We start from the raw sequence: 10,792 nt of genomic DNA, 5'->3' as shown, positions 1-10,792 counted from the left end.
AAGATTCCATGCAGACTTATTTGTCCAGGATAAACGATTCTGCACATTTTCTGGACAATAATTTTCCAAGAGAACACTTATTAGTAGTTTTTGAAAAGTTTTTACTACAAGCCTCTTTAAATTGTTTAATCTTTAATTTTTTATCAAATATGAAAAAAAACTTTCCTATTTGGCAAATATTCCTGAAATAAATTATTTAATTTTAAACGCACCGTTGATAAACCACCCATCACAAAGAGACCAGCGATAAAAAATGTTCCTTTCTTCTTTGTTGTTACATCCACATATCCACGAATAAACACATAGACAGACTCACTGGCTCATCCTTTTTATTTTATTCTGGGGCATGGCTAACCATCCTTTTTTAATTACAAACGCTGTTCATGATTTTCTTGCTCAGAATGTAGTGAAAATACCCCAGTGATAGTCGTTTGTAAGCACTCTCGAGGTAATGAAACTGCGGAATGATTACGTTGCTGCGTGGCGCTCTTTGTTCAAATGCCCTCAGCACAATAAGACCTACGTCACACAGAGGCGGATCTAGGGGGGTGCTATGGGTGCTTGAGCACCGGTCAGAATTTTCGGGGATATAACATTCAACGCATTTTCTCTAATCTTTGAAAAACGTCTTGAATCCTTTTAGTCCGTAAATGAATTTTCCAGTAAACTGATGACATACTGTCGTACGTTAGTTAGCATAACCTGTATCTGCTTTAAACTAAAAATAGCTAGAAATTTCATGTTGAGCTGCCCTGGAACCAATTTTTTTACTTGTCCATCAAACCACACTCTCGGCCAATGAGCTACTTCGATTCTACGGGTGCTTGAGCACCCCTATCAATCAACCTCCAAGGTCAAAGTTGCAACTGAGCCAATCACATCACGCTCTGATATGTTTTTCCGCAATGTCGAGCACCCCTATCAATCAAAACAAGGCTTCAACCAATCCGTTTGCCAAATTTCGGCTCATCTGAGCACCCCTATCAATCATTTAATATACACTGGTGCATGCCGTCACTGAAACGACTAAACCTGTTCGTGTAGCAGCAATGGCGGACATAAAGTCGTTGCTGTTGCAGGTGTTCTCGATTATTGGTTGCCAGTCGACTGAAGAAATTAAAACGGAAAACGAGCTTTTGAGAATTCAGTCAATCGTGAGAGAAGTTTTTGATAAGAGCGTGGTGGAAGGTGTCGTGACTTGTGGGAGTACACAGATCGATGAGTTCGCTGAACTGCAAATGCCAAAGGTTCAAGTACTGTCCCGTGGAAGTTCTGACCTTCGGCCTTTCAGGTTGGTAGTTTCCTTTACCAGGCTTTAAATGCAAAACGTTTTAGCAGAATATTTCTTGGATTAATTCGACAAAAATATCGAATTTTACAGAGAAAAATGCGCAACCCCAAAAAAGTGGTGCCAAGGATTTTTGATTGTTAGGGTGGTATGGTAATTACTACCAGAATGAATTCGATACCCATTTCTTGCCAAATGCAGATGACCCCAAAAACGTACTACTTCAACACAAGGTACTTAGTAAAACAATCAATTTTTATCAACAAATTCTTACAAGTATTGATTTAAAGGCATTGAGTCATGGTAAATAGGCCTTCTCTATAGGGGGTCATTTGGTTTCCGCTTGATCGCTGCTGTTTCATTTGATACTTGCACCCGTTGTTGACAACTTGCTATTGATGGAAATTGTTTTGTCAATCAGTAGGAGGTGAGTTCATGTGACCAGATCCAGGTCAACCAATAGCACGACATTCATGAAAATCATGACTCACTGGAATTTGGCACTTAGGGTATCCCCAATCCATTTTATCATGACTCGATGCCTTTAAGAGAGTGAGAGTTCTAGTTGAAAATCATATAAAAGCAACTTCAAAATCTCAATAACAAGAACAAAATAATGTAACAGTACGTAAAAAAATAGCTTAACTGATCTGAGTTGTGGGGCTAATAAGGAAAACCACTAACAAGGCAATAATTGATATTAAACTGTATTGGAAAATCAAGACTGTTACTTTATAGAAAGCAACAAAATGTTGCAAGATGGTATCACTTTTTATTTTTGTGCATTTGCAATACTCTATAGGGTGACAAGATTTGCTTAAAGTTAAAAATTACTTAAACTTACTTTCTTTAGGGTCTATCAAGAATTTGATATTTCTGATTTTGTCTTTTCAAGAATTTTCCACTTTATGTCAGTTTTCTTGAATAAAATATGAGTTCATGCTAGAAGCAAACTACTCTATAATACAATGTTCTAGCTCAAGCTTTTATAGTTAATTAGTTGATGAATAAAAAATGCAGTTTTGGTAAATATATGTTTCCAGTCAATAGTTTAAAATGAGGAAGGATCATGGTTGTTGTGTTGTTACCATCTAGCATCTTTTCAGTCTAAACTGGGCTGGCTTGCACTTATATGTATGCCTACAAACCCATCTGCTTCTGTCATTTTGTTATTCAGACATACATCACTGGCATCATTGTTTGTTATTTTGATTCCATCTATGTATACATAGAACTTTGCTTATCATTTGAAGTCTTCAGGTTATTGATGTGACTCCTAATGTCAAGTCTGCTTCATTGTGCCCTCTGTTTCTGTTGCTTTTAGAACAAATGGCAATGGAAACTGCTTATTCAATGCCTGTTCCTTGGCTCTTATTGGCAATGAATCTTTATCAAGCTGTTTGAGGTGTCTCACAACTATTGAAATGTGTCTGAATGTGAATTACTATGCTGGTCATCCTTTCATCACTTCAAAGCACAACGATGGAGCATTTCATTCTGAGAAAAATGCTTTTAATATTGCCTTGTCTCTAGATGCAGCTAAGGTTTTCTCAGAGCAAAATGATCGCAAAAAGGCAGTAATAGCTGAGGCCTTTAATATTGCAAAGGACTTTTCCTATTCTTCTTTTCTATGTTTGCTTGCTTTGACATCAGTCATTGGTAGGTCCGTTGAAGTTTACTTTCCTGTCAGAAATGCAGATGGGGACATAGGGAAGGAAGTGGAGAAAAAGAATGGAGCAGAGATTCTTTTTAATGGCACCATCAAGCCAAGAGTTAGCTCTAATTTAGAATTTGAGAAAATTCACCTCTTCAGATGTGCTGCACAACCTTTAAGTTTTCTTGAAACAGGTCAAATTCCTGACAAAAAGAACCATTATGTTCCACTTCTCAATTTGTCTCAAAGTCAAACTGATGCACAGAAACATAAATTTGTGTCTGTTCTTCCAAAACCCACCAGTTCCTCATCCACATTGCAACAGGAGAAAATGTCAAACTTATGGAAAATGCCAAAGAAACACAAAATGCTGACAATGGATCACTTTGTATTTAAAAGATCTTCTCCTTTTCAAGGCCTTTCTGCTGACCATAACAATACTTTGAGCAAATCACAATCTTCTTCACAAATTCAAAGTGCAACTAGTTCCAAAACAACTAATGTCCAGAGTGCTAATGTTGTAAACCAGAAGGATATTGGTGTAGTTGCTCAAAAGAAAGAGCCATTAACTGATGCTGAAAAGTATGATATCATCTGCAATGTCTGGAAACCACAACCAAATCATTGTTTTCCCAAGAATGAATTTCATCGAAGCTTTCAGTACAAATGGCTTGACCTCTATCCATGGCTAACATATTCTCCTTTGCTTGATGGTGCCTTCTGCATTAATTGTGTTCTTTTTGGGGGTGAAAGTGGCCACAATGCCAACAAGCTGGTAAATTTATTCAAAAGCCCATTTAAAACATGGCAAAAGGCTAGAGAAAAATTTAATGAGCACAATATCAAATCACCTGTCCATCTAACTGCTTCTCTCAGGTTATCACAGTTTCGCAGCTGTATGGAAAACAAGCAAGAACCAGTTAATGTTCAATTGAATTCCCTAGTATCAAAGCAAATTGCCATTAACAGGGAAATACTGAAAATTATATTGGAAGGGGTTATTACTTGTGGGCAACAAAATCTTGGTTTGAGGGGCCATCGAGATGATGCGAAGCATTGTCTTGTAGAAAGTAATAACCCTGGTAATCTGCATGCTATTCTGGCACTTTTAGCAAAATGTGGTAAAAACGCTACCTTCAATCAGCATTTTGCATTTCCACCAGCTAATGCCACATACCAGTCCAAGACAACTCAGAATGAGCTTATCAAGATATGTGGCTCTCTTATCAAAGAGAAAATTTTAAATGAGGTCAAAGTGTCAAAATTCTTTGCCATCCTTGCAGACGAAGCAGCAGATATAAGTAATGTTGAACAGATGGCCATGGTTTTGAGATTTGTTGACAGTAACTCGCATATAAGGGAAGAATTCTTGGGTTTTGTTCCTTGTGTCAATGGCCTTTCTGGCGCATCTATTGCAAAAACAATCGAAGATGGGATTCTAAGCATGGGCCTTGATATGCAATATTGTCGTGGTCAGGGTTATGATGGTGCGGGGAACATGGCAGGAAAGTGTTCGGGTGCTGCTATTAGGATACAGCAGACCTACCAGAAGGCAAAGTATGTTCACTGTCGCTCACATGTGTTGAATTTATGTGTTGCATCAACTTGTGACCTTCCAGAAGCAAAAAAAATGATGGCAAATGTGCGTGTTGTGTCTGACTTTTTCAACTGTCATCCGAAACGATTCGGCGTTTTGAAGAATAAGGTGAGAGCTTTATTGCCGCATGCATCACATACTAGGCTCATTGATGTCTGTCGTACGCGCTGGGTTGCTAGAATTGACGGGCTTGATGTGTTCATCCAGATTTTTGCAGCAGTTGTTGCTGCTCTTGAAGCAATCCAGGACAATGCTGACAAGTCTTGGAGCCCGGAGTCAATGCGAGATGCTTCTTCCTTAGTGCTTTCCATAACTTCTTTCGGGTTCATCTTATCTTTAGTTGTTGTTTCGAGATGTTTAGAGGTCACAAGACCATTAACAAAACAGCTCCAAACTCCAACAATGGACGTTGTTAAGTGCCAAGAGAAAATCGCTCTTCTTTTTACGATGCTAAATAAGATGCGCAGAGATATTATCAACTACCACGAGGTGTGGTACAGGGAAGCTGAAAAAATTGCTTTGTCATTCGGAACTGTCCCAAATAAGCCCAGGATTGCTTCAAAGCAAATCCATCGCAACAATATGCCATCTGACACTGTTACGGAATATTACCGCCTCTCCTTTTCAGTTCCATTTTTGGACCATTTGATAAATCAAATATCTGTCCGGTTTTCCGACAGAAATATAGCAGCGTTTGATGGCTTTTATGCCGTACCCTCTAATGTACTTGCGCACCCAGATTGGAAGTCCAAATTTGAAGCCTACCTTTCGTTTTATATCGATGATTTGCCAGAACCACGGTTCCTCCAGACCGAGCTAGCTATGTGGGAAGAAACTTGGAAAGGTCACAAGCAAACACCACCTTCATCATTAGAATCTCTTATGCCCATGATCGATAAGCTGACCTTTCCAAACATCTACGTTGCAATGCAAATCTTGGCTACTTTACCTGTGACTTCTTGTTCTTGTGAAAGGTCTTTTTCCGTTCTTCGACGTCTCAAGACATATTTGCGTAGTACGATGGCTGAGGAGAGGCTTAATTCACTTGCACTTCTTTATGTCCATAGAGCTGTTCACATTGATAGAGACAAAGTGATTGATATATTTGCACGAATGCATCCTAGGCGAATGAAGCTGTTAGACATTCTTAACGCAGAGCCTTTGTAGTACAGGGAAACAAGCTCTTCAATGCTATCATAATACATCGTAACTTTTACCTATCATCCGTTAAAATTTTGTTAGATTTTTCGAAAGCTGCTTGGCAAACATTTTGTATGCTCATTTAATTATAATAGATGATATTTAACTCAATTTTCGTATAGTAATGGTAAGTTAACGTAGCAATGATTCATTTTGCTTTTTTTTGTTTGAAACATTTTAGCTGCCTTTTTACAAAAACGAACCAGCGTCTGAATATTGCAGAGCAATCAAATATTGACTAACGACCTAAAATGTCATTCATTGAGTAATGTCATGTAAAAACTGCGAAGGTAGCAGTGTTATTTTTAACTAGCATTGCTAGCAAATAGGCTTCTAACAAAAGATATAATTTTCTATATAGTTATGCTTTAATACCTGAATTTAAAAAGGATTAATTTATCAAGATGGGTGTTGCCTTCATTTAACCTTAAGTAAAAGTGGGGTGTGGCATTATTATGGCTATTAAGGCAACGCCCTTAAGCACCCCTCAGATTTTCAGCTGGATCCGCCTCTGTACAGAAACAACGAAAAGGTCATCAAACAGGGATCTGATTACCTTGCAGCTTCTCGGCCCTCGCGGTTCTCGTAGTTCTGGCGTTCGTTTGAGCAAAAAGAACATGCGTCAGAGGATTAAGAAATAATTATCGCCTGCCATGAAACAAAAGCCAAAACAAATAAAGATCTAAATGTCAACACGCCGTAAAACAGCCCCTGGACGAGCTTGTCCTTATGGATTTCGATTCACAACAGGTTCAATCAAGACTTTATAACATTCATTGTGGTCGTAATATAAAAATACTTCAGTTTAGGTTTAAGCATAATTTTTTCAAGTTCTGGAAAAAAATAGGTAATCAGCGATTACCTTGATTACCCCTAAGCGCCGCCCCTGGACAGAAGGCAATGATTAGGTGACACAACACAATTTTAGTGCATAACATAAGGCAGTCATGGCGTTCCATAACCTGCTCCATCAGAACACACAGTTGCACATTTTATGTAATGGCCATGCTGCTGACATGAATAAATATATGTATTTACAAAAACATTTAAGAAGCATAACGTCCAAGGGCGCTGGAGCCACGGGGGCAGCGGAGGCAGCAAAGTGCCCTTTTCAAGAAATTTATTTCCGATCAATATTAATTCATATAAATATTTTCAATGCAAATAAAATCTAGGTTTTCAAGCATCTCTTGATACCTTGATAACAAGACAAAAGTCAATATTTTCAATTTTGATAAGAACTAAAAATCGATTTGCAAAGCAATTTGACCATAATAGGCACCTTTTGAAAATAGACAAAAGACAAAATAGGCACCTTTTGAATATGCATTGCATCAAAGTCAGGAAACGAGAAAGGGCATGTTTTAAGGATTTTTATGCAGTGGGCATTTCTCAAAAAGGGGCCACGCTCACAAAAAAAATTGTACGGTGCATCAAATTGTCATATGCTTCCGTTTTCTCTAAAAGAACGAGGTGATCCAGGTATTGATGCGATAGCTAAATGGGATGTTTCACACATATTTCTTGAAGACATATTTTCTGTTAAGATTTGCTCTTACAAAAGACATTAGCTGAGGGAAATCGACAATTTCAGAAAGGTTCAAAATGACTGTTTCTGGAAGCATGGCTACAATGATGTCGTCGAGAGGTTTTGAAACCCTGTGACAAAATGAAAAGATGAGGCTTTCTGCGAACGAGGCTAGCAGAAATTTTTTGGGGAAAATGCCTTTTAGATTAGCTCAAAATACATTTCAGAAAATTTTTGGAGACATTTTCTTGCAATTGTTTAAAATGTTGTAAAAATTTTTGGCATAATTTTGTTATCTCTTACTTATTTCTTTCTTAAACTGGAAGCCTCGAGGGAGCTCCTAATCCTTAAGGCCTTAGGGCAATTTGCCACCGCCCCCACCTTTCTGTGGCCCTAGTTGTGAGTTTGTAGGTTTTTGTGTTTCTAAATGCAGATCGCATAGAAACATTTCAGATCATGATGCCAAGAGGTAACCCTCACTCTCTTTGCTCATTTCGTATAGCACCTAAGTATTTGACGGTCAATTATTGATTATGCAGTCGGAAAAAAGGCAACTTGGCAAGCTGCAAAGGGGCATTTTACCTGAAGTTTTGAAAAGTGAGGGAGACATGCCCCCTGTCCCTCCCGGTCCCTACGTCTTTGAGGCAGGACGACGGAACCTTCAGGAATTAGACAAAAGTGACAAATCGATTGTTTAAACACAATAGGGATTACGTTTGTCACTATTTTGTCATGTTTCAAGTGTTAGTGCGCCCAACCATAGTCTATGGCCCAACCCCCTAGCACCATTTCGCCAAAACACCTCGTTGATATATTTACTAGCACAATTACATTACTGCGATAATTCAATATTAGTTTTGGGCACATAGTTCTTTTGAAAGGGCCCCACAATGGCCTAGGTATTTGGGGTAAAAGGAACTTTTTGGCCGTCAGTGATGGGGGAAGTCAGAGGACCTGGTGGGGCAATTCTCCCATCACTGAGTATGTTAAAAAATGCCCTTAAAATGAGAGCCATTTGTTCATCGGATGTCAAAATTGGATGAATGTCCATCAGAGGAAAGGACATCAAGGAAGCTCGAGGGACGTAACATAATGTTCAGTTCGTGTTTGCACGAGATATCAACGCTGTCATGAATGAACATGTCCTTCATCAACTTAGTAAAATTCCGTATTCACAGATTTGAGCTTTTAACGAGAACACCGACTTGAAAAGCGTTCTTGGCGTTTTTAGATCCACCCACAATTGAATTATTTGTGCATATTGTAAACCATTATTATTTGATTTCTGTTTTTCTTTTTTAAATTGTTATTTTTGATTCTTACTGTTATTATTCAAACAAAACTAATATTGAATTATCGTCATTTCGCGTCAAATTGGGCACATGGTTCTTCATGAGTTTTTTCCATGTATCCATCAGCTGATCTTAATAACATCTTATTTTGTGCCTTGTAATGTAATCTTTATTGTTATTAATGATTGTATCCTAACAACTATGTAATTAATTGATTTGTTCCTGAAAAAGTTTTTTATTTTGCTTTCTTTCCCTTGGAATTCAGTGATGTCATAACTTCAAAAAAGATTGATCAGTGACGTCTTTCAGAGCTCTCAGTGACCCGAAAGCTCTTTCAGAGCTCTTTCCATATGTCTTTCAGCAATCTTATGCTAAATTGATGTATTGTTATTCGTCTTGTTTGTATGCCTGTCTGATGTAGCTTTAAAATATCAAAATTTTATTTTAATACTGTATTTAGTTAATTACGCTGAAAATATACATGAATTGAATTGAATAGAATTGAGCTGGAACTTCACATTTTAATAAGTAGGCAGTCGAAGCTTTATCCTTGGGTGATAAGAATGACCTCGAAAAGTGTGGAAATTGCGTATTTTTACATTGTGTCCTGGAGATTTTGAAAAATTCGTGCTTTGTACGAACAGAAGAACCATCATTTCGCCTTAATGTGCTAATATTGACATCACATGAAGGTTTCTCGACATCTGCCATGGTTTACCGCAAATGTCATTTCTGTAACATGTTTATTTTTGCTTATTATGAATGGGAAATTCACAGGCAACCTCCTCCAGAATAACAACATTTAAAGCAATTGGATTTGTATCCAGGTTGCAGGTGGTGACCATTTGCTAACATGGTAACACCTTTGAAAAATCGAGCTATTTACAATATGCTTGGATCTTGAGAGCAAGCTGCTGCATTTATTTCAAATGCATACAGAGCATTTCTGTACATAAGGTGACCTGAAAATGCTTTAACATTCCTTTGACCATGGAGTGTCTGCCTGAGCTCCGCCTGCCGCTATCGGCCTAGGCAGTATGTCAAGAGTTATTCATTACTGGGACAATCTTTTCCTTATTTACAAAATGAACCGGCGGAAAATGGGTCAAAATAGAGTGTCGCTTCATTGAGTTATTGTTGTGTTGATTTTAGAGCTCGTGAAGCTCTAAGCCTTTAATAGTTGCAAAAAGCTGACGGTAAGGAGACCTAATCAACAAAGTTTGGATGTACTTGATTTGAAAGGAGTTATCAATAATGGAGGGGAGCGCAAACGAAGATGCCTGCAAACTTTGCGGTGTTTTATTCAAACCATACGAAGAGAAGATTTCGTTGAACAGAATGCACGGAAGAATACAAAATTGTTTGTATCATAAAAACTGCTTCAGATGTACCGTCTGCCATCGCCAGCTTTCTATCCAGAACTATTTCCTATCTTCGAGTAAACACTTCTACTGCATCTTGCATTGCGACTTTGAGAGTGGTCACAACAACTGCAGCATGTCCAGGCAGTTAAAGGCTTTTAAAGGCTACTCAAAAGAACGATTGACCTCACTGCTGCAAAATCCAAGTCCATATGCATCCCCTAGGGGCCATTATCAGCCCCCAAAACAAATGAAGAGAGCCCAAGAACCTCAATTACAAAACGAGCTGTTTTGCTTTTGTAAGAGCAATGACATAATTGTACCAACAAACAGTTTCTGGATAGAGTGCGTCACCAAAGAGTGCAAAGAAAACAATTGTATAAGACACAGAAATATAATGATAATAAAAGATTTTCCCCATAAAATTGCTGATCAGCCATTTGAGTTGGAACAATACAATGAAGAAGTGTATGAAATGTCATTTAAGGACACAGAGCACCACAACTATTACTGTTTTGATAATGATTTGAAAACTGTCATACTGAGTTTGAAGCAAGAATACTTAAAAGATAAGGAGTATTTTAGGTAAGACAAATGCTTGTGGGAGTTCTTATGTTACAAAGCAGTCTCAACACTTTAAAAAATATTGTGCATGATTGGTCTTAAACTAATCTGCAGCTGAAAGTTTTGCTGGCAATTTTTAAAGATCTCTAAAACTCTTTTCAGTTTTTTGCTCTCACAATTAGCAGCATTTTGACCAAAAGTTTTTAAAAGGATTTACTCCATGATAGCTATATAGCCAGCTTTTTATGAAGCTGTTTAAAGCATGGCTATAAATACACTCTTTTTTAAAAATAATTTTATAAGAACAC

At 37.8% G+C, this 10,792-nt stretch overlaps 1 protein-coding gene across 3 annotated transcripts in view; it reads left to right on the top strand.

Moving 5' to 3' along the window:
- Nucleotides 1–534: 534 nt before the first annotated feature.
- The window catches only part of LOC135684436 (52 kDa repressor of the inhibitor of the protein kinase), a 29,282-nt gene continuing 19,024 nt past the window's right edge, over nt 535–10,792 (top strand). The window contains exons 1-2 of one of the 3 annotated variants that reach the window (XM_065200006.2): nt 535–1,291; nt 2,613–9,818. In XM_065200006.2, the coding sequence (XP_065056078.2) occupies nt 1,050–1,291; nt 2,613–5,706 (3,336 nt within the window). In that variant the 5' untranslated portion in view covers nt 535–1,049 and the 3' untranslated portion in view covers nt 5,707–9,818. Of the gene's footprint in view, nt 1,292–2,612; nt 10,506–10,792 lie in introns of those variants that run through there. The other 2 variants (XM_065200008.2, XM_065200007.2) reach the window with 2 other exon arrangements.

This window comes from Rhopilema esculentum, chromosome 21 (assembly GCF_057945365.1).
Source record: "Rhopilema esculentum isolate cy_ngs chromosome 21, ASM5794536v1, whole genome shotgun sequence".
NCBI lineage: Eukaryota > Metazoa > Cnidaria > Scyphozoa > Rhizostomeae > Rhizostomatidae > Rhopilema > Rhopilema esculentum.
Note: the sequence above shows the minus strand (reverse complement) of the source record. Positions and strands in the feature narration are given on the sequence as shown.